Below are 24,198 nucleotides of genomic sequence, written 5' to 3'. Positions count from 1 at the left end.
GGTAAGAGTCATCAGTTACCTTTTTCTGTTTCTACACATATAGTCAAAACTCCTCTTGAGCTTGTGTTTTCAGATGTATGGGGTCCTGCCCAGCTGTCCGTTAGTGGGCACGAATATTATGTCAATTTCATTGATGCTTATAGTCGCTTTACCTGGATTTATCTTCTTAAGCATAAGTCTGATGTGTTTAATGTGTTTTTACAATTTCAAGCACATGTTGAGAGACTCCTAGATCATAAAATCATTCATGTCCAGTCAGACTGGGGGGGGGGGGGTTGAATACCGCAACCTCAGTACTTTCTTTGAAAAACTTGGAATTGCTCATCGTGTTTCTTGCCCACATACACATCAGCAGAATGGTTCAGCTGAACGTAAGCACCGTCATATTGTTGAAACTGGGTTAACCTTGCTTGCTCATGCCTCTGTCCCGTTTCGTTTTTGGAGCGATGCTTTTACTACAGCCTGTTTTCTTATAAATAGGCTTCCTTCGCGGCTCCTTCATATGAAAACTCCACTTGAACTCTTGCTTGGTCAGACTCCTGATTACATGTTTCTTAAAGTGTTCGGTTGTGCGTGTTGGCCGCATCTCCGTCCGTATAATAATCGCAAGCTTGAGTTCCGATCAAAGAAGTGTGTCTTTCTGGGGTATAGTTCTGTTCACAAAGGGTATAAGTGCCTTCATGTCCCGTCTAATCGTGTGTATATCTCCCGCGATGTTGTTTTTGATGAGCATGTTTTTCCCTTTGCTGCTCTTCCCTCACCTGACACAAGCTCCACACCGCCAGTGCACCCATCCACTATATTGCCTGATCAATTTGTAGATGTTGCACATTCGCCCTCTTTGTTGTTTAACCATGGTGCAGGTATTGGGAGATGTGCGCGGCTTGAGCTCCTGGATGAGGTTGACACTCCGGCTCCCTCGTTCCCGACGGCTCCGTCATCACCACCTGCTCACGTCGATCGGCTGGCTTCGTGCATGTCCCATGCAACGAGCCCGCCTGTGCCCATGATCGCGGCTGCTGCACCGCGCGTCACCACTCTGGCCCAGCCGCCGCTTCTGCTGACTGGCGCGTCGGCCCAGCGGGCCGTCACGTCTGCACCGGCGTCCTCGCCATCGACGCCTGGGCCGTCACCTGCACCGACGCATGGGCCGTCCCCGCCTGGGAGTCCCCCGCCATCAACGCCTGGGCCGTCGTCGCCTGGGAGTTCCGCGTCATCCTCGTCGCCTGTGCGGCACTTGTCCTGCTCGTCTGGATCGGCGTCGCCCTCGAGTGGGTCGGCGTCTCCTGCTGTGTCTTCCTCGTCACCGCCACCGACTGCATCAGCCTCTGCCATGACGGATGATGTGTCCCCTTCATCATCCTGACCATCGGTTTCGCCACCTGCTCCGCCCCCAGTGTTGCATCCTCATACACGCAGCAAAAGTGGGGTGTTTCGTCCTAAGGAACGCAAGGATGGCACGGTGGCCTGGCTTGCGACTTGCATGGCGCAGGTGCAGTCCGACCCTACTGCTGACCCTCGGCATTTTCAGGCTGCCCTGAATATCCCTCACTGGCGTACTGCGATGGAACAAGAATACCACGCTCTTCTTAAGAATGAAACGTGGCGACTGGTTCCTCCAAAGGCTGGTGTCAACATCATTGACTCAAAGTGGGTCTTCAAGGTAAAGAAACATGCTGATGGTTCTATCGAGAGATACAAGGCTCGACTGGTTGCTCAAGGATTCAAACAACGCCTTGGCCTTGATTATGAGGACACCTTCAGTCCAGTGGTCAAACCGACCATGATTCGGCTTCTGCTCTCACTGGCAATTACCCATGGATGGTCTCTTCGTCAGCTTGATGTTCAGAATGCTTTCCTTCATGGTGTTCTTGAGGAGGAGGTTTATATGCGTCAGCCTCCCGGTTTTGTTGATTCAGCTCGTCCGCAGCATCTCTGTCGTCTTGTTAAGGCACTCTATGGTCTGAAGCAGGCTCCGCGCGCTTGGCATGCGCGTCTTGGCACCACTCTTCGGGCTCATGGATTTGTTCCCTCTCTGGCCGATACCTCGTTATTTCTTCTTTAGTGACCTACAGTTACTATGTATCTACTGGTCTATGTTGACGATATCATCGTGGTCAGTTCCTCAGACTATGCTGCGGATCGCTTGGTTTCTGCTTTGAGTGCTGACTTTGCGGTTAAGGATCTTGGGCAGCTTCACTATTTCCTTGGCCTTGAAGTATTGTCTTTTGGTTCTGGCTTGACTCTCACTCAGCAGAAGTATTCTCTTGATATTCTTCGGAAGTTTGGTATGCTCCAGTGCAAGCCAGCTACTACACCTATGTCCTCCACTGACTGCCTATCTGCTCTCGATGGTTCTCTCCTCCCTGCTGATGAGGCTACTGAGTATCGCAGTATTGTTGGTGCCTTGCAGTACTTGATTATCACTCGTCCTGATATCTCCTATGCGGTCAACCGGGTCTGCCAGTTTCTTCATGCTCCTCGAGACTCTCACTGGGCTGCAGTTAAGCGCATTTTGCGTTACATCCGGTCCACTTCTTCTTATGGCTTGCATCTGCAACCGGCCCCCTCTGGCGTTCTCTCTGCGTTCTCTGATGCGAACTGGGCTGGGAGTCCGGATGACAGACGATCCACGGGGGGATATGCAGTCTTCCTTGGTTTGAACTTGATCGCCTGGAGTGCTCGTAAACAAGCAACGGTGTCTCGCAGTAGCACTGAAGCTGAGTACAAAGCAGTTGCAAATGCCACAGCAGAGCTTATTTGGATACAGTTTTTGCTCAAAGAGTTGAAGGTTCCTCAGAAGCAGCCGCCGGTGCTTTGGTGTGATAATATTGGGGCGACGTATTTGTCTTCAAATCCAGTTTTTCATGCTCGCACCAAACACATTGAAGTTGATTACCACTTTGTCAGGGAACGTGTTGCCCAGAAACTGCTTCTTATCAAGTTCATCTCCTCGAAAGATCAACTTGCTGACATCTTCACGAAGCCACTGCCTCTTCCTCAGTTTGAAGGGTGTAGGCGCAATCTCAACCTAGTAAATTCTTCTGAGCACGGTTAAGATTGAGGGAGGGTGTTAGACTCTGTATATACTGGGCCCCACTTGTAATTATGTTGTACATCACTATATAATGAAAAGGCCACCCCATGTTTGGAGGTGTGCCAAAAACCCAAAAACCCTTGTCTAATAAACATGATGTTTTGGTCGAATAGGCAGATGGTCTACAACTATTGAGAGGAAATGCAGAAGATGACAGTTGTACTTATTAGGGCGTACATGATGTAGACCCGATCGCAGGGACATAGTGCCAGATAATTGTCATCGTATCGGTGGCCGAATAACGTAATTTTGGACACAGAACAGAATTATTTTTTATACACAATTTTATCATTTTCTCTCTCTTATTAGTATAAAGGAAGATATGAGTTATTATGTTAAAGTACAATAGTAGTGAGCATGGGTCTAAGCACCCCTCTTATGATGACAATACATATAATTTTTTTGAAATAATAATAATAAGAGAATTTAAATTCTAAGGTTAATAAAACTGGTCAACTGTTCTACTCGTATGTGCTGTTTTTGAGAAATATTAGGGGCACTTTTTTCCTTTGTAGCAATACCTTATTTATCCTAGTTAAGTGGGTGATCCACACTACTTTATTTATCTCAATATGCACACATGCCATCTCATCAAAGAACACCTCTACATGCATGGAAAAACATTTTTCATTATTAATTGATCCACATTGTTTTCATTTACCTCAACATGTACACACGCCACATTTTTCATTATTAGTTGATCCACATTGTTTCTATTTACCTCAACATATACACATGCCATTTCATCCAAGGTACGTCATAACATGCATGGCAAAAAAAGCCCACTATATTATGCTACTTACATCCAATACACAATTTATAATTATATAATAATCAAATACAATATATAATATATATACTTTTGGTTTTAGCCATTTATAACTCAAACTACTCATGCTTTGTACAACCAAATCTCATATAAAATATATTATAACCAATTCCCACAGCAAATATCATCTAGATTAAGGAACTTCACAGACCATTTGTTAATATTTTTTTATTACGTCTTGGTTTTTGTTACTATTCATAAGGGATACGTGTGGACTCTAGTTCCAAAAATTCCAAAAATTCGTGTCCTGCTTTGTTACAACTTACAAGCACGTACGGTGTATTTCATGATGTGTCTGCCTCAATTTCGAGTACTCAATGAGATGCTTCAATAATATCTAGTGCAGAGGTACCATCTCTTACGGAAGGCACTTTCAGTCTCGTCCACGCGTTCAGTCTGCATTTTCTTCAGGTTAGATGTCCGAAGAAAAAACCGTCTCGTCCACGCGTTCAGTGTGTATTTTCTTCAGGTTAGATGTCCGAAGCAAAAACCTTCGGAAAAACCTGCTGAGACGAGTATTCGGAGTCCGGTACCTCGAGGACGGCGAGTGAACGTGGTGCTAGCTGCAGCTCCCCCGGTTCGTGCATTAGAGAACTCCCGGACTTTTTTTTTGTGGGATTAAAAGGATTTCATTGCTCAACTGTTGGAATATTCGTTTCTACATAATAGAGAAACGTCTGCATGTTCAGAGCGCAACCAAATTGCAGTTCGGCCCTCCGATCGTCCGAAAGCAGCAAGTGTGTGGCTAACAATGTTCTGATTCCTACTTACATGAGCAATAGAGATATCCCTTTCACCAAAGAGCCTTTTAATATTCTGAACTATCATTCTATGTGGCGATCTGTCAAGGGTAGGCGACTTGATCAACTTGATTGCATCCATGCAGTCCATCTCGATGTCTACCGGGCAAGTAGACCATTGTAGAGCAAGGTTTAATCCCTCCCGACATGCCAACAACTCAGCCTGGAGCGGTCTGGAACAATGCAAGATAGAACGACAAGCGGAGAAGATAATGTTGCCATCATTATCACGTAGGATCATACCGGCTCCTGCTAATCCACCATCGGTATCAACGAACGACCCGTCAACATTCAGCTTCACGCGACCGGCCGGCGGGGCAGACCACTGGATTGTGACTGCATGTTGCGTTGCTGTATTTATCATTATAGAACTATAGCCAATCGGCGGCGGCACCATCTTTCCTTTGATGATGTCAGTGGTTGGAAAATGATTGATGCATCGAAGAGATTCAGCATAGCTAAATAGAAATCTACAGGAAGCTTCAATTGGAGGTGGTAGCTTATGGTGTACTATTTCATTACGTACATACCAACTCCTCCACAACACCATCAACACATGCATGCGATCATCTTCATTTAGCTTATACAGAAGATCAAAAAGCCACTCAGGGCCTGTATTCCTCATTGAAGCTAAGTGCGTTCCACGAAGCAACAGCCAATGTGCATCTATAGAATGTATGGAACGTATCCTCCGGTTCCATCGCACCCAGTGAACAAAGGTTAAACACCTCAAGTTTCCGTGATCTTTTATTTACCCAAGTAGCCAGTGAATTTGTGACCAAACGCCATGCAAAGATACGCACTTTTGGTGGAGCAGGGCACCTCCATATAAGTGCCCAAACGGCACGTCGCCCGTCCGGTGCCCTACTCGATGCGACTGTACTCTGATGGTGAATCTCATCATATGATAAACGATAAGCACCCCGGACTGTGAACGATCCAGAACGCTCAGGCGCCCAAGCGATAATATCTCTGTCCAACCGTGGCACCACCTTGATCTTCATAATTTCCATGACATCTACTGACATGAAATGTTGACTAAGTAGCTGCACGTTCCAATTTCCTCGGTCGTCCAGGAGCTCGCTAACATGCCGAAGGCGGCAGCGCCCCTGGGGTGATATTGGCAACCTCGCAAGTGGATGTGGTATCCACTGGTCACGCCAAATACGTACAGAAGCTCCATCACCAATGCGCCAAATTAGACCTTTCTTGAGAAGCTCAAGACCGTGGACAATAGACTGCCACGTCTGGGATGAGTTGCCCGAAAAGACCGTATCTTCCAGACGTCCCGCCGGGTAATATCTTGCTTTGAGCACCTGAGCACATAAACTGTCAGGGTAAGCAATAAGACGCCAAGCTTGTCTAGCCAGAAGTGCCTGATTGAAGAGTCTGAAATCACGGAACCCCATGCCGCCTTGCACTTTCGGTTTAATCAATGTATCCCATGCACGCCAATGTGTCTTCCTCTTCCCCTCCTTGGCCCCCCACCAAAAATTGCGTACCATGCGAGTAAGATCATCATAAACACTCTGGGGCAAACGGAAAACCCCCATGATATATGTAGGTAGGGACTGTGCAACCGCCTTAATGAGAATTTCTTTGCCCCCTTATGACGCCGCTTCTCCCCACTGTAAGATACGCTTAGTAAGTTGCTCTTGTAGATTTTGAAACTTGCTCTTCGACATTCTACCAGATGGTGTGGGGAGACCGAGATACTTATGCTTGTCAAATCCCACCGTCTGAACCTGCAAGGTATGCACAACCTCATGCTTGTCGTTGTCACCACAACATGGGCCAAATAAAATAGAACATTTTGCCGGGTTAATGAATTGTCCTGTGGTGCGCTCATAAATAGCCAGTGCATCTCCCACCTGGGTAGCTTCTTCCTGAGTAGCACGGAAAAACATTAATGTGTCGTCTGCGAATAGGAGGTGTGAGATACCTGGCGCCCTTGGACACACATGAATAGGAGAAATCCTTCCTTGTCTGACCTTCTGTTTCAAAATAGCATCAAGTCCATCAGCTACGAACAAAAACAAAAACGGGGATAGAGGGTCACCCTGCCGAAGTCCACGCGACGGTGCGAACGAATCTGAGAGAGCTCCATTTAGTTTAACGCTATATCTCACCGAGGTTACACACGCCATAATCCACTGTATCCACCAGTGATGAAAACCCAACTGTTGCATCATTCGCTCCAGGAAATTTCAGTCTACCCTGTCATATGCCTTTGATAGGTCCAGCTTGTAAGCACAAAAACTATTCTCCCGATTCCTTTCCTGTTTGATTGTATGCATACACTCAAAAGCTATGAAAGCATTATCTGTAATAAGTCTACCAGGGACGAAGGCGCTCTGCTCAGGAGCAACAATAACATCAAGGAGAGGTCTCAAACGATTTACCAGACACTTGGAGATGACCTTGTAAACTACGCTACATAGACTGATTGGTCTGAACTCATTTAGCTTCTTTGGATTCGCAACCTTAGGAATAAGCACAATAGTAGTTGAGTTTACCTCATCCGGCATGTGTCCAGTCTCAAAGAACAACTTGACAGCCACCATTACATCCTCTTTCATTAAAGCCCAATTCCGCTGAAAAAATCGAGCTGGAAATCCGTCTGGACCTGGGGCTTTTAGTGGCCCAATCCGGAACAACGCATCGCCTATTTCCTTATCTGTGAATGGAGCACAAAGAGCAGTATTCATATCATCCGTTATTTTAGCTAGGAATAGATTCACTACTTCTTCTGGGTTGACGTTCGGATCAACTGTAAATACTAGCATAAAATGGGTACGGGCCATATGCAACATCACGTTTTTATTAGTTTGCCAAACATCATTAGCATCCAATAGTCCTCGTACTGCATTCTTTCTGGCTCGCCACACCGCTTTTCTGTGAAAAAACTTAGTGTTCCTGCCCCCCTCCTTGAGCCAAGCAATGCGCGAGCGCTGTAACCACAACATCTCCTCCCTGAATAAAAGTTCATTCATTTCGTCCATGTGCTTCCTAATATCTGCCCTGTCCGCATTCATAAGCATCAGTTCCTCCAATCTTGATCTAGATTTCTCAAGTTGTCTTGTAACATTCCCAAATTTTTTATTACTCCAAGTATGCAACTTACCCATCACCTGGCCGAGAGCCTTTTGAACATCACTTAAGTTTCTTTTAGTTCCTGCTGCACCCCATGCTTCCGCCACTACCTCATTAAGAGCATGATCTCTTTCCCACATCAATTCATAACGGCGACATCGGCCCGGCCGAGGGGCCGTATCCAAAATACATGAGACCAACACTGGACAATGGTCTGACGCCGGTGAGACCAGGTGACATACAACAGCATCAGCAAACATATCCCTCCAAGTATTAGTGGCCACTGCTCTGTCCAATCTCACCTGAACATTGGCTCTACCACCCCGCCTATTATCATAGGTAAAGGGATAACCCATGAAGCCCATATCAATCAGCGCACATGTTTCCAAAGCATCTCTGAAACTCAACATCTGACCCGGTGCCCTTGGTGTTTCTGACATGTGTTCATAATCCCACATAGCTTCATTAAAGTCGCCAACTAACATCCATGGAAGTGTATTGTGTCTTGACAATCTCCTCAAAGAGTCCCACATAAAATGTCTATTTTCCACTCATGGCTCGCCATACACAAAGGTGACACACCACAAAGGATCATCAGGTGACAAGCGGACATAAGCATCAATCCATCTATTATTAGCCTCTTGAACAACCAGGGATACAGACTCGTGCCAAAATAAAGCTAGACCACCACTACGACCATCACTACTAACTCCTTCAAAACCAACTAAGCCTAAACGATTACGAAGACGATACATCTTTTCTTTTGGTTGTCTAGTTTCACACAGAAAGACCACTTCCGGGGAATGAGCACCCACAAGTGCTACAAGATCACGAACTGTGCGAAGGTTCCCCGCCCCTCAACAGTTTCAACTTAAGCAATTCATTGCTTCTGACGGGGCGCCAAAGGCCCCGTCAGATCACTGGCGGCCCCTAGCTAGGCCAGCTGCCTCCATGTCCACCTCACTCCCTTTGCTGGTTACTTCCTCCTCTTGCTGTTGACCTTCAGTTTTCCCTTTCTTCAGACTACCTCCTGTTGGAACATCAACGAACGGCACCATAGCTTTGTCAAGTTGCGCATCCTGCCCATAACCAAACAATCCTGCAACATGACGTTTTCCCAAGATGGAATCATTGTATATCATCAAGTCCACCGCTGTACCAAAAGATTTATCCAAAAAATCAACACCCCGTAATGTTGGATTCATGACATCCGAAGTAGGTTCTTTTTCCTTGATAACTAGAGTGCCTGGCGTCCTTGCTGCCACAACTTTCTTACCAGTACTTCTCTTCTTGTGAGATTTGGGTTGTAGTTCAGTCTGTTTGTACATAGCTTTTGCTTCAAAATGAATCTTTATCTGGTGAGATTGACTGCACTCTGGTTTCTCTTTGGCCAGCCTCAGACGGAGCGCCTCCACCTCATCTGCAAGCTGAATAACAGCCGCCGTCTCACCTGATCCTTCTCTGTTCTCAAACCCATCATGGGCATCAACCCTATCTGGTATAAATGGATTATGTCTAGACTCACTTCTCGCTGAAGAAGAAGCGGATTGCCGTGTAGTAGAACCAGCACGGCCCAAGGAAAAGTCCAACACACGGCGCGCCCTTGGCTGGCCCGGCGACGCTGTATATGCTGGTCTTTGCTCATACTTCTTAAACGGGGAACAACGGAGCGTGGAATCGTAGGCTTTAGATGGCAGCCCAAGCCTCTTCTTCTCACTCACATCTTCATCATGGCCTAGAAAACCACAGAAGAAACAGAAGTGTGGTACACGCTCTTACTTCAGTTTAAAAGTAGATCGTTTTGTTACTCCTCTGACAGTATATTCTAGTAACCTCCTTCTGCAACCTCCTGTTATATGGCAGCTTAACTCTGATCCTCAAAAATTCGCTAGTGCCATGTCCAACTTCCGGGGCATCAACCTCCAACACCTCTCCCAGGGTGCCACCCAAGGTGTTCCCATATGGCCTGGTTTGTTTATTCCAAGGCACATCAAAGACACGCACCCACACAGAGACTGAATCCATTAGAGCATCTCCAACTGGCGCCGGTTGCATCGGCTGGTTTGCCGCGGCGCGCAGTGCTGGCTCCAGCGGCCGCGCTAAAATGCAGCGCGCGCGCGTCGCTCCAGCAGCGCGTCAAAATGCAGCGCGCGCGGCCCGCCGGTGCATTGCATATGGCATTTTTCAACACAAAATGATGAACATTTTCAACACAATAAAAATTTCACACAAACAAGTTGATGAAGTTCATGCCCACAAGTTTAAAATCATGCCCACAAGTTCATCCAACCAAGTTTAAAATCTTTGGCCGTGCCGCATTGGGGAGCTTTGAGGAGGGGGCGGCGGCTCGGGCCGGCGCCGGCGCGACGCCACCCGCCGCCGAGGTCATCCGCGGCGGCATGAAGAGGCCGCGCGCGAGGCCGCTCGTCGGAGGAGCCCCGGCAGTAGCGAGGCCAACGCCACCCGGGCTAGGGTTTGTGGCGGCGGCGGCGGCGGGGGCGAGGGGGTCGCGGCTAAGGACGGGGTGAGCGGGGTGCCGGCGCGTGCGTCCATGGGTGCGGGTCGCCGGCGCCGGCGCGCGCGGGGCTTTGGAGGGGGAGAAGAAGAGCGCGCAGCGCGAGCGTCGAGTGTGCCGCGCGCGGAAGCGGGGCCGCAAATACACCACGCGATGAACCGCATCCACGCGCGCGCCCAACTACTTATACCGCGCGCGCGGTTATTGCGCGCCTGCTGGAGCCATCCGCCGGGTTGCGCGGGGGGATTTTGCGGCGCGGCGCCTGTTGGAAATGCTCTTATAGTTTCAGACGGATGAGCATCTTCTACAAACGGAGCCACCAACAAAGTCAGCATGTAAGTGGCGCTGGGTCCCATTAGTCCCACATATGCCATCCACCAAAAAAAGGTTATGTGGCATTTGTGGACACCCAGAAAAATTAAATGGCGCAAGTGGATAGCCCAGAAAAGCCTATCGAGCCAGCGGCAGTCCACAATCCCCCCTTCGCGTCCTTCCCCAGTCACCCCATGCCCTAGGCTAGGGCGCCTTCGCCGCCATCTCCACCGCACCAGTGGTGCGGCACCACCTCCCGTTTCCAATCCCATGGAGCCGCCGTCGCCGTAGTGTTTCTCGAAGAGGCCGTCGTCCAAGGACATCGCCGGCGACCGAGCCAAGCCTTGCGAGGATGACTCCTCTGCTCTCTCCCCTATCCTGCCGACGCCCTCTTCAGCTCCTGCTCCTCCGCCGCTGTCAAAGGGGATAGCCGGGGACCAAGCCGAGCCCTGCGTGGCTGCTCCCTCCCCGATCCCGGTGAGGGCCTCTTCGGCCCCTGCTCCCCCGCCTCCTCCTATTCTACCCCAAGGTATGCAAAATCCCCCCTCCTCCTATTCTACCCCAAGGGGCCAGGCATGTCTTCTTCAATTGCTTGATGTGAATCAGCTACACCAGTTGTGATCCATGTTTTGTTGTGCATCAGCTATACTGAATGTGAGTAGCCTGTTAGATATTACTATTATGTGTGGATGTGAGTAGCATGCTGAATCTATAGACGATGAGCTTCTCTGCAATTTATTGTGAATCCGCCGTCCGGCATTTGTTAGGTACTTGAGATAGTACTTGGTCCACTCCCTTGTGGCCGCAACTTTGTTAATTGATATATTGTTATGAACTGTAAATGAATATCCACATGCCAGTGTGATACGTATTGTATAACTTGTTTAGAATTTAGAGGGATGTTTTTACAGGTGCAATGCTCTTGCAACTAGTTTCGTACGAATCTCTTGCTCTCGCGGTCAAACTTAGAATCTCTCTGTATATCAGAGGAACAGCACAATTAAAGACTATTTAGTGGTACTTAGTTAAGATCGAAGGACCAAAAGATCCTAGTACAGATGCGGACATTGCCAAGCTATGCACTACTCTAATTTGGCTGTGTAGTGATGAGTGGGCAATGCAAACACGACGACTATACGCGTACTACTCCAGGTGACGAATTAGATGGTTCTTGGTTATCTTTGCCCGATACTACTGTACAATCTTCTAGTAGATTAGCGTTCGTTACTTACTGCTGTCCATATATTTCTGGATTATGGGGATCAAGGCAGGGGGGTGTGGTGGTCACTGACTTTATCAAGAGTGTACAGGCAAGTACATTACAGGGTATTTCCATATAGCATGCGGATTCTGGTGATCATTTGATGATTTGAATGAAAGCTTCCTCACGCTGCCACAGGTATCCCGATGCATGTTTTTGCAGAACAATCAATGCATGAACCGAGAAATTATTTGGAGTAGGTAGAATGGTCTATAAAAAGGAATTAGTCAGAGGAGCAGCTAGCAAAACGTCGTTGTGATTCATACGAAACTAGTTGCAAGAGCATTGCACCTGTAAAAACATCCCTCTGAATTCTAAACAAGTTGTACAATACATATCACACTGGCATGTGAATATTAATTGTAATCGTTCTTGTATTTCCAGATATTAATTGTAAAAATATCAAAGTATATCTTGCTCTGGCGGTCAGAATTAGAATGTCTCTGTAACTACTCGCTATAGGAGTTCGGTGTATGCTAAATTTGTATGTTAATGGTGAAATCTTGTATTGTGTCTGAAGAAAGCAAATAGAACAATTCTATGATTGCGTCCATTTGTTCTGATTGCTAGTTAAATTTAGCATTCATTGGACATTCAATGCAGATTTGATGGAAGTTACCATGGGTGATGTCGACGACCAAATGGTGTTGACGATCGACAAGCAAGCTGAAAAGTGAGAAGCCATGGAGCAGGAACAACATGTGTGGAATGCTATCGATGAGGAACGGAAGTAAGTATCTGTCCCTCATGTGTTTCCCCGTGACATTACTTGTATTCTTTGATATTTTTTTTGACCCCCTGTGTTTGCGTTACTGATTAGAAAGGCGGAAGGAAAAACGAAGGCATAAGACGAGAAAGAAAAGCCTGGAAGAGAAGAGGAAAGAGAAGAGGAAGAAGCAAGAGAAGAAGAGGAAAAACCAGGAGGAGGCAGGAGGAGGAGGAGTTGCGGGGGAAGAGGAAACATGCTCGTTCAATGAACTGTTCTGAATTTGTTCAAGGAGATACAACAGAGGAGCTACAGGTCATTTTTCTTGCCAGATTTCTCTATTAAACCTCACTCTATACCACAAATCTGCTTTTATACCTTCTTGAAATTGATAGCATGTTCTGAACTTTCTGTGTTTTGTTATCTAGAGACGAGATTCTCCACCTATGACACATAGTCAAAGAGCGACAAGATCACCATTGGTAAGGTCACCGGTGGCGAGCACGTGGAGATCTTCCCTTGGTCTTCTAGCAAGAGTTGTAGCCTCAAAAAGGGGCAGGTCTCCCTCAACGAGGATTGCAAGTTCCCCATTGGAGGAGAGGACAAATTCGTCCGCGAGATCACCATCTATCTTAGGATCCCCTTCTCCAGTGACTACTCCATTTGGAGGCTCAAAAATTAATCATCCACATGGTGAGTTGGCTTTGTTTTTTCTCTTTTGTAATTACACTTGTATGTAGTTACATGTTTAAAATGTTCTTGTGAGTTGACATTTTATTTTCTTGCCAATTAACAGTCCGCAAGACAAGAAGGCTAACTTCTGCTGTTTGGAGGGATTTCAAACCAATGTACTTTCTGGTTCAAGTTATTCTACCTCAAATTTGTACTTTCATCAAATCTGGAATGTGAGGTTATTGCTGTAGAAGGAAGCTTCAACAAAGGATGAAGTCGTTCGAGCAATGGTTGGAGAGATGCAAAAAAAGTTTGATAAGTATTGGATGGAATCATATTTGCCAAACTGTATTCCTGTGATCCTTGGTCCATGATTTAAACTTTGCTTCATCGAGTTTCGACTAAAACAAGCTTTTGGTCCAGATGTAGAAAGACACTTGCTTACAGTGAAAGAAGTTCTTGACAACCTTTTCGAAGAATATTCTTCACAAATGACGGATGCATTGGATGAGTCAGCACCCCGACAAAAATTTGATGAGGTTGTGAATGAAGAGAATGATCCGTTGGCGGATTGGGACCAACACTTGAATAAGAAGCAACGCCAAACTGCTAGTGAGCTTGCCAGATACTTAGAAGAAGACACATTCACTCGCACGGAGGATTTCAACATTCTTCAATGGTGGCATCTTCACTCGTCTAAGTATCCCATCCTTTCTTGTATAGCTTGTGATGTTCTTGTTGTACAAGCTTCCGTCGTATCGTCAGAGTCGGCTTTCAATACCGGAAAGCGTTTGATCAATGATTACAGAAGTAGATTGTGCAGCGAGACAGTGGAAGCCTTAATCTGCCTTCAAGATTGGTTTAGATGTAATGATAAGCATGCCAATACTCCTGATCAAGGTCACTACTATTAACTGAGGTATGTGTGCACTACATAATATTGCTAATCAATTGTTCAATTGTAGCAAGCTTTGGGTAAATTCGGGGAGCATTTGAGTTAAATCTGGTTTCTTTTACGTCCATAGTTTCGAGTTGCGCTCTGAGTATAAATTGTGTATGCTGCTAACTTGTATGTATTTATCATCCTTGCAATTATGCTATCAAGATCTGGTCGCAATAATACTCATTAAGGACTTTTATTGGTTAGAATATTAATTTAAGATCATTGCCTATTGTGAATTTGTTGCTAGCTATCTGCATTTTTTAAAGATTGTGGTGCTAGCTATCTGCACTTTTTATCCTTGATGGTTTTGCTTCCCTCCTCGACAATGTTAATTAACAATCATTTTAGGGAAGGGAAATACACACTGGTGTATGCTTATGATTTAAGGAACCCTGCTTACTTCTTATTCTTGTTTCTTTTTCATGTAGATAGTACTGTATGTCTTATATAACTTATTAATAAACTTGAATGACCGCAGGTTGAGATGTTTCTCAAGAAAAAATCAGTTGAGTGGTTCGAAGATGAGGCCAATCCTGGGACCATTCTGATTCCCATTAATCAAGTGAAAGACCAGTGAGCATAGCTTGGTGTACAAAGGTCGCCCGACACAAAGCTGACAGAAGAATGGAAGATGCTCTTAGCTGATAGTTTTATCATTTGGTGCCGTTTTGAGTCTAGGACTCTAGATGCTTTCTGTTAATTTTGGGATATGAAGGATGGGGAGTATGTTGCATATTCCTTTTTATTCACATACAGGAGATATTTCTGCTGCTTTGATAGGCGTTTTTAGTTAAGTTGCCGCTGCTTTGTGGATTTTGTTATTCTAGAGGCGACTACTGAATGAAGCTCGAACTCACTAGTGATAATTAGTAGCGATCGTTATGTCAATGTGGGCTAATATTATTCACTGTTTGCCATTTTCACTTTGTATCTACCGCCATGTTTGCCATTTTCACTTTGTATCTACTGCCATTTGTTTTTGTCATACTTTCTGTACATATGTATATACTTTTCCAGACGCCACATGCTTTGTATATCAATGTGGAAGTTTTAGTGATCTTTTGTATGTCAGCTTATCCAGTCTAAGCTTTGTAAATATATGCCGCAGTATATGGACACCACATATCCCGCATGAAAATTAACTGGGCTCGCGCGTAATCCCACATAAAAAGTTGTGGCCAGTGCGGGCAGTCCCACAACATCAGCGGACTAACCATTTACATCCTGACAACAAAGCATCTCCATCATATATCCATCCTGACAACAAAGCATCTCCATCATATATCCATGGCCCTCCCCTAGCAACGAATCTGTAGTCCCCTTCAGAGAAAAAAGACCACAAAGTAATTTTTCTGTACGGGCTTAAACTCAACTCCTGTACGTAGCTGCCAAATTTTCTCAAAGTGATCCGACAGCGTCTTCGCGCTTGGCCGTTTCTGTGATCTGTATAGGCTCATCAGCTTCCAACCCGGCTCGATGTTTTCATCCTCCTCCTCAAAGTTGGAACCGCCCTCTGAAAACCTGCAAAATTCCCAGATGGCCTGAAGTCCACGATCGCGCCGCCGTTGGAAAGCTTCGGGTGGGCAGGATCCTCAACGGCTCCCCCTTGATCACCCTCACTACCAACAGCAAGCGATAACCGCGACATGACAGGCAGGGATCGGAAACGCTCGGACTTGATCAAGTGCTCCCCGCATCTGGGTCATGTCGGAGAGATCGATCGTTCTGCTCTGGTATTTCATCTTTCGTGTCAAATGTATAGACGCAGGTGCGGAGCAAAGCCATGAAGGTACACGTTCATGCATGGTTTGGCAGTCAGCGACTGCTCATGGTGTTCTATGAGCCGGTGATAGCTCTACGAGCAACAAGGTCTACACCCAATAGCACCAGGAATCAACACAGATCAGACGAGACAAGACATATTTGAGCAAGACGACATACATTACTGAAGAAGCAAGGATACAGTGGACACTGCAGACACTCCTCGGCCCAGAGGCAGACCAGCCACCTGACCAAGCCACAGCTTCCGACTTGACCTGACGCTACTCACCGTAGAGTAGCTACGGACTACCGGCTACGAAGCACACATGATCATACTACGTACGATCGCCTACGTGCGCCTGAACTACATTATTCGGTACGTGGACGCTAGGGCAAACCAACAGCCGACCTAAGCAGAGTCATCTTGCTTGCTAGGCTAACGGATCATCTAGGACTTGGTCTTGAACTTGGACTCGTCGATGTCGATGCCCTCCCTGGCCGCGCGCTCGCCGCCGGACTCGTCGTTGGTGCTCAGCCCGCCCTTGCGACCCATCTCGCTGTACCCCTCCTCCCCCATCTGCTCCCTGCGAGTCTGCCCGCCACGGCTGCGCCCTGCACAAATGCAGCATACAGCAATACTAGCAATCAGTATTGGAAGCCACAGATCGCTCGAGTATAGTACAACGACATTTCTCACGCATGCACGTACCTTCGGCGAGGTTCTGCTGCGCCTCGAGGGACTTCCCGCCGGTGCCGCCGGGGACGACGGTCTCGCCCTCGCGGGCCTTGCGGTCCAGCTGCGACCTCTCCTGCTGGCCGGAAGCCATTGCTCTCTCTGCCTTGCTACCACAACCTCAGCTGGGAAACGTTGTGTGACTGCTTGTAAGGTGTTGGTGATTGCCTGATGCTGATGAAGGATGAGGGCATGAGGCACCGGCGTGGCCCTTTTATAGCGGCGGAGGAGGGCGCGTCACGGCGCGGAGTGCCGGCGCGTGTGCCTCTGATGTGTGCGCGCGCCATGCGAGTCTCTTGTGGGGCGACACGTGCGAGCGCGCATGGGCGCATGCCTGCGACGGGCGTAGGGCATGGTTATCTCCGAGAACCAGGAAGTGACCGGAAGGAGCTAGGACACCTGCGTTGTCCTGCATTGTCGTTGGGTCGCCACGTCACGTAGGGTGGTGGTCGTGGAGCACTCCTTGTCATGCCAGCTCTTGTTTGGCGCCCGGTCGGGGGGAGACCAGGCATGCATGGACTAGCCCTACGGACTCCGTATACAGCATCCGGCAGTTTGGAATTTCTAGAGCACCGGGTGCTTGTTCACTTTGGTGCTTTTCTGTTTATATTCTGCCAAAAGCAAGCACTATTATGCACTTTTTTTGTTTTCATGGCAAAAATGCTCTTTTGATTCTGAGCTTACATGCTCCCTTACGAACAGTAAAACTTCAAAACAAATAATAAGAAATTAAAAAGTAAATTCTGATTATTTTTAATAAACATTGATGAATATTTCAACTGCACATTTATCGTGCAGTTTTTTTTCAAGAGCAATTTATCGTGCAGTTTAAATATCCATCAATGTTTAGTAGAAAAATGTTTTTTTTAAATAGTACCTTTTCTTACCTCAGGTACAAAAACTCCATATCCATGTTTTGGATGCTAATATGGGGGAATGTTATCTCAAGAGGTTCCCGACGGAACGATATGCATTGGTGCTAAGTTAAGATGCTAAATGCAGTAAAAAGCTTAGCAACTAATCTTTCCGTTGTGGTGCTTAGCTTTTGTAGCTAAGTCTTCTTCATCTAATATTTTAACACCTAAAGACCTTCATGTATTGGTGGGTAGTATACCTGGTCAAACCCGACGCAGAAAACCCAGGCCCGGGTCGGCCTGACCAGGGCATCGGGCCTAGAAAATTAGGCCCAAGCCCGGCCCGCAAGTGTAAAAGCCCGCCAGGCCTCGGGTTGGGCCTCTTCGGTAAATCACAAAAACTATGGGCCTAGGCCCGGGCCTGGCCTGGCCTTCGGGCTCAAAATCTAGGCCTGGGCCTGGCCCGAGAGCAGCGTCGTGCTGGGGCCAGGTCGGGCTTTTTCGGTCCGGCCGTTTGGGCCGGGCTGGCCATGGCCAGGTATAGTTGATAGTCATTTTGTATAGACCCACGCACTTAGCAAAGTTTCTTTCTGAAGTCAGCATAATGCTCTCTTCTTTTTAATCGCTTTGTCATATCATTTTTTTTTCATATGTGGCAGCTTTACCACCTGCACATCATGGAGCACTAGGAAAGGTCTCAGGTAGCATGGAATGAGAGAATGATGATGTTCTCTCCAGGTGTTTGCTATCAATGACCTTTCTGCACGAACGAAACAGAAAAGACATGCCCAACCCGTTGGACCAAAAGTGACTGCTGTTTTGGCCAATAAAAATGCAGATGTAAAAATCATAGTATTTTTCTAAAAAAAATCTAAAAATCACAGTATCATGACAACTAGATAAAAGAACATATGAAAGTACCATTACGACATGACTATATACAAACCATAACTAAATTTAACATGGTCGCTTTTACCTCCTCGTTCACATGAAAGATAAGAGTTACTAAGACCCAAGCAAATGACGGGATAAGGCTGCTATCCACAACCTGACCAGGAAGCACAAGGAGTAGGTGACGACCCTGTTACTCATGGTCATTTATCTAAGGCTGCTATCCACAACCTGACCAGGAAGCACAAGGAGTAGGTGACGACCCTGTTACTCATGGTCATTTATCCTCCTTGATACTTAAGTTAGCGATTGTGGGCTTATTCTTCTGTGCCTGCAGCACGTACTTTTCGTACATTTATTTTGAACCTTGTTGTATGTTTATGAACTTCTGGTTTCGGTTGATTGTATCCTTATGGGCTTTACTTATAAAGCAGGGCGCAGTGCCTTTTTGGTAAGAGTTATTATGACCCACTATTTAAGAAAATCAACGGTTACTATTATGACATGACAAATTATATACAAAACATATCTAAAAAGTTGCCGAGAGTAGAAGAAAACCAAGAGGAAACAACCCCCCCCCCCCCCCCCCCCCTAATGGTATAAAAGCATGGCAACTTTTCGAGACATATGGATAGAAGGAGGTTGCCATGTTGTAAAATACTCCCTCCGTCCCAAATATAAGGACATTTTTCAAGCTTGCATAGTTTGGAAAACGTTCTTATATTATGGGACAGAGAGAGTATAAATTTACTGTGATAGAGAGCATAAATTTACCATGTAAAACAGTTCGTTAACATATGTATAAAGCTGTCACAGGAAAACAAAAGTTTGTCATGATCTAGGAGAAAAGACACTACAAGTCGAAGATTGCATGTGTATAAATTCTTGCACACAAACAAGTTCGGAAGTTCCCACAATGTAGGGAAATAAATAGGAAAAAAATAGAAACAATCAAATGAGTTGCCATGGTCACATGGAAATTGAGATATTTTCGACTACTAAACCATGGTAAGATTTACAAATTTTGTTGAAAAGATTAGTCAGACGTGAAATTTAAGAAATTTTGTTCTCTAAAAAATGGTAAACTTGGAAAGGTTTGCAGTGTTAGCTTAAAAATTGAGATAATTTTAATTCCTAAATCATAGCAAGATTTAGGAAAAAATGTAAGATATTCACATGGCAAAATTTAAGAAAATTTGTTCTCTAGAACATGATAAAGTTTGAAATGTTTATACTGATCGCATGGCACAAATTGTGTTTCCTAAAATCATGGCAACGATTTAGATTTTTTTAATAGTCACATGGCAAATTAAGGGGGGAAATGTTTCTCTAGAGCATGGCAAATTTTGAAAATGTTGCAGTCATCACATGGCAAATTTACAAAAGGGGAAAAAATCCTGAGATAATGGATATCATTATACTTAGAAAATTTGTAAATAGTCACATGGCCGTGCTATATTTTCTTGCAATGCTTAAGCAGATGGCATTGGCCGTGCTATATTTTCTTGCAATGCTTAACTAGATGTCATTCATGGCCGTAAACCCTAACGGCCTGACCCACACCAACATCAACTAGTCATGCACCGTCCAATGTGGCACATGCTCTTCTGCTTGCCCAGATGTCATTCATGGCCCTAAACCCTAACCCACAACAACATCGACTATGCACCGACCAATGTGGCACATGCTCTTCTGCTTGCCAAGATGTCATTCATGGCCCTAAACCTAACCCACACCAACATCGACTATGCACCAACCAATGTGGCACATGCTCTTTCTGCTTCCCCACACCCGAGGCCCTCATCCTCGGCCGTGCATCCCTCCTCCCATGCCGTTCCTCTTCCGAGGACGACTATGCAACTAGGCCTGGAAGGGGCGAATTCAGATCCGAGGGATTCCACAACAAGGCCTCTCTCCTTGAGGACGGTCATGGGAAGCAACACCTAAGTGGTGGACCGCAGGTATTGATGCGGCCGCCTACCTTGCCATCGATGATGCCAACCAGCAACCATTTGTTCATGTACCAGTACGGCCGGGAGTTGTTCCTCTCTACCCAGTTCAAGAAAACAATTTAAGAGCCCACGTTCTGATTCAACATCGACCTGATTTAACAACGACTCACATACATTAGCAAGCTGACTCACGGGCCACAACGACACCTACTACAAGCTAGGATACCTGAAGAACACATGGTCACTACTACAAGCTAAGACACCTAACGCACACATGATCACAGTACATGCGATCGCCTACATGCGTGCTCTCGTCATGTCAAGACCTGACCTTGACCTACATTATTCATTCTTACAAACATGAGCAGACAGCTTGCTCACTACTAGCTAGCTACTCAGCTAGACACTGGGACATCTTGACCTACATTACTTAGGACTTGGTCTTGAACTTGGACTCATCGATCTCGATGCCCTCCCTGGCGGCGCGCTCGCCACCAGACTCCTCCATGGTGCTCAGCCCGCCCTTGCGCCCCATCTCGCGGTACCCCTCCTCCCCGAGCTGCTCCTTGCGAGTCTCCCCGCCCTTGTGCCCCATCTCGCGGTACCCCTCCTCCCCGAGCTGCTCCTTCCGAGTCTCCCCGCCGCGGCTGCGCCCTGCACAAATGCGTACACAACAACGCCAGTAATGAGTACCAGAAGTCACAGATCGCTCAGGCGAAACGCAAGTAGAGGAAGCATACCGTCGGCGAGGTGCTCCTGCGCCTCGAGGCTCTTCCCACCGGTGCCGCCGGGGACGACGGTCTCCCCCTCGCGGGCCATGCGGTCCAGCTCCGACCTCTCCTGCTGACCGGAAGCCATTGCTCGCTGCCTGGGAGCTAGCTAAACGGAAACCGTAAGCGGACGTAGGTTTTGGTATGCGATTGCTCGTGGTGCTCTGTGATTGCCTGATGCTGATGGCGGAGGAGCCATCGGCGTCGCCTTTATATAGCCGGCGAGGAGGTGCGTCGGGTGGCCGGGAGCCGGCGCGTGTACCTCTCCTCGTTCCTGCTCTGTCGACGCGCGTCGTGCATGCAAGCCTCTGGAGGGACGACACGTGGTAGCTCGCATGGGCACCGAATGTGTGTGCACGGGTTGTCCGAGGAAGTGGGGATGAGCTGCTAATGCTGGCGACTCGTGCGTTGTCCCGCGCTGTCGGCCGGTTGGCACGTAGCTAGGATCATGGTTCTAGCACTCGCCATGCTCGGGTGTTCGGCGGCCGGTCGGAGACTGCGCGTCGTGGACTCGCCATGCTGTACCGCGGCGTGCCTCATGCAAGGCTCTGGGCTACGGAGGGACGTACGACATGTGCGAGCATGCGTGGCCATGGGCATATATGTGCGCACGGCTGTAGGCAAAATTTTGTGTTTTGACTCTTTTGACGAACAATTTCAAGATCTGACCCTGATTTAAATTTTTTTCAGGATTTGACCATTTTTCTTACCGTCAGAGGTAGACAGCCTACCGACAGAGCCCCTGACGGTAGGGTACTTATCCACGTCAGCACGCGGAAACGGCCGCCGTCCCTCTCCGTCGCACTCTGCCGCCAGGGGCCCTGGCAGTAGGGTCCGGGCAGTTATTTCCGCCGAAATCCCCGCGCCCCTGCCCATCTCCCCACCCCTCCCCCTCCCCCCGTCGGCATTTCTTCTTTTTCTCCCCCAAGTCGCCCCTCTCTTCCTCTCTCATCTCCTCCACTCCCTTCCTCGGATCTTCACCGTTTGTTGATCGTTTTTGCGGATCGAGATGGCCCCGAAGAGAGAACGTAAGCTCCTCCAATCCCTCCAATTAGTTTTTGCAAACTTGCTTCTGATTCGACACATTATTTGCTTGAAATCCCTCATATTTTTGAACTTAGATTGGATTTTTTTTCACCTAAGATTGATTGTAGTTGTAGTTCTTAGTTCTTTAGTAACTAGTGGTATTGGATATGAACTCTAATCAATAGTTCATATGTTAGTGTGAAGATGAACCCTAGTTTGATGATGCATGTTGATATGATGATATGAAGATGTTGTTTGGAAAATTTTATTTAAAAATATGATGATATGATGTATGTTGGAGGATTTTTTTTGATATGATGCATGTTGATATGATTTGATCCATCATGTGTAGTAGTTGTTGTTGGAGGAATATGCTTAAAATTTTATTTTGATATGATGCATGTTGATATGATTTGAGTTCATTTTTTGTTTATGTATGCTTTATGCTTATGGTGGTTTTGTTTATGAAATTTTATTAAGGTGGCCACCTCTTGCGGACAACATCGGCACACGGTACTCCATGCTGGACTGGGCATTCGACAAGGGTTATCGTGCCCGGTTCATAGAGAACGGAGAGGTAAGTGATATGAAATTTTTCGGATTGATGAAAATAATTTTCTAACTTTTGGCGTTCACTTTTTGACAGATGCTCCAGCCACTGCGCATGAGGGGTCACGGGGTTCATGGGCATATGGACTACGACAAGCGCTACACGCCGTTCTTCAAGAGAGCCCGTCTGTTGGGTTTTGTGTTGCCGTTCAAGCGTCAGCCGCCGACGCTTGTCCACGCAGCTCTGACGGCGTTGATTGACCGGTGGCGACCGGAGACCCATTCTTTTCATCTGTCATGCGGGGAGATGACGGTGACCCTCGAGGATTGGGCGATGATTATTGCCATGCCGATCGAGGGTCATGCACCGGGCGAGTGGAGAGGACCAACTGGCAGCAGAGGGTTGCAGCCCTCATCGGCGACTGCCCCGCTGTCAAGGGTAACTGTACATCCGGTGTGCCGTTGACCTGGCTCTCGGAGCACTGGCAGAAATGCCCCGAAGGCGACGACGAGACGACCGTGGAGTGGTAGGCGAGGGCCTACCTGTGGTATCTTCTCACGGAGGTCGTGTTTCCAGACAGCTCCGAGAACTCTGCCAACTGGTCGTATCTCTTCTTCCTAGCGGACTGGGAGGCAGGGTACAGTTGGGGGACCGCATCTCTCGCCTACCTATACCGTTCGGTAAGAGAGGATCTAATTGCCTACCTACCTACGAAAGTGTGTCCATGACATTTTCTTATATTTGATCCTCATTTGATGTTTTGCAGCTTGACGACGCAACGCAGAGGACGGGAGACAAGTCCAATATGGGTGGCTTTGTCTGGGCCTTCTCCATTTGGATGTAGGAGCGGCTGCCGGTGGGGCGTCCGAAGAAGTTGCCAAGACGCCCGTGGGGTGCCTATAGCGAAGACGGCGACGAGACTCGACACCCCACCATAGCTTACGAGTGGGACGTTGTCAAACTCTACACGGGCCTAAACAAGACTTCGTACAAGACCTACACCAACGAGTTGGACGCTTTGACGCATACGCAGGTATATGAACTCGCTCAACACCTTTCTCTTTGATTCCACTTTTGACCGAGAGTGGGAACTTACCAATGTATATGTAACAGGTAAACTGGTGGCCATATCATGACCGACAGTGGGGCTTTGATCTGAACGTGATGTGCGATGCGGACCGTGGTCTCTGGCGGTGCATCGTGCCCATGATATGTGTGTACGTCGTCGAGTGGCACTTGCCACACCGCGTGGCCACACAATTTGGGATTTATCAGCATACCCCACCGGGCCAGCCCACCGATACCGGCGGCCACGCGCTCCACCTGTGAGCGCTTTGTTCTCCGTGCCCATGATTTCATTACGCTTATCATGTTTCTTGTTGCTTATGATGATCTCATTGTGCTTATGATGATTCTTGTTGCTTATGCCTTGC

At 47.2% G+C, this 24,198-nt stretch overlaps 2 protein-coding genes across 3 annotated transcripts; both read right to left on the bottom strand.

The window, feature by feature from the left end:
• Positions 1–16,150: 16,150 nt before the first annotated feature.
• Positions 16,151–16,911, bottom strand: LOC147991391 (late embryogenesis abundant protein B19.1A). Of its 2 annotated transcripts, none has more exons than XM_087522577.1 (2): positions 16,629–16,911; positions 16,151–16,594 (listed from the first exon to the last, which is right to left on the bottom strand). In XM_087522577.1, the coding sequence occupies exons 1-2, from the start codon at positions 16,814–16,816 to the stop codon at positions 16,438–16,440; spliced, it is 345 nt and encodes a 114-aa protein (XP_087378703.1). In that variant the 5' UTR covers positions 16,817–16,911; the 3' UTR covers positions 16,151–16,437. The 2 variants fall into 2 exon arrangements, with proteins under 2 accessions (XP_087378703.1, XP_087378706.1); XM_087522580.1 differs by having other exon boundaries at positions 16,151–16,601; positions 16,699–16,911.
• Positions 16,912–20,573: 3,662 nt separating this feature from the next.
• LOC125534381 (late embryogenesis abundant protein B19.3) lies at positions 20,574–21,375 on the bottom strand. Its single transcript, XM_048697634.2, has 2 exons — positions 21,160–21,375; positions 20,574–21,073 (listed from the first exon to the last, which is right to left on the bottom strand). The coding sequence occupies exons 1-2, from the start codon at positions 21,275–21,277 to the stop codon at positions 20,850–20,852; spliced, it is 342 nt and encodes a 113-aa protein (XP_048553591.1). The 5' UTR covers positions 21,278–21,375; the 3' UTR covers positions 20,574–20,849.
• Between the last annotated feature and the right edge of the window lie 2,823 nt (positions 21,376–24,198).

Source organism: Triticum urartu, chromosome 1A, assembly GCF_056163025.1.
Source record: "Triticum urartu cultivar PI428250 chromosome 1A, HENAU_Tu73, whole genome shotgun sequence".
In the NCBI taxonomy this organism is placed as follows: Eukaryota; Viridiplantae; Streptophyta; class Magnoliopsida; order Poales; family Poaceae; genus Triticum; species Triticum urartu.
Note: the sequence above shows the minus strand (reverse complement) of the source record. Positions and strands in the feature narration are given on the sequence as shown.

Coding starts and splice junctions, on each gene's coding strand:
- LOC147991391 (XM_087522577.1), bottom strand. CDS start 16,816: ATGGCTTCCGGCCAGCAGGAGAGGTCGCAGCTGGACCGCAAGGCCCGC. Junction 16,595..16,628: donor GCTTCCAATACTGATTGCTA/GTATTGCTGTAT, acceptor TGCAGGGCGCAG/CCGTGGCGGGCAGACTCGCA.
- LOC125534381 (XM_048697634.2), bottom strand. CDS start 21,277: ATGGCTTCCGGTCAGCAGGAGAGGTCGGAGCTGGACCGCATGGCCCGC. Junction 21,074..21,159: donor GCAGGAGCACCTCGCCGACG/GTATGCTTCCTC, acceptor GCATTTGTGCAG/GGCGCAGCCGCGGCGGGGAG.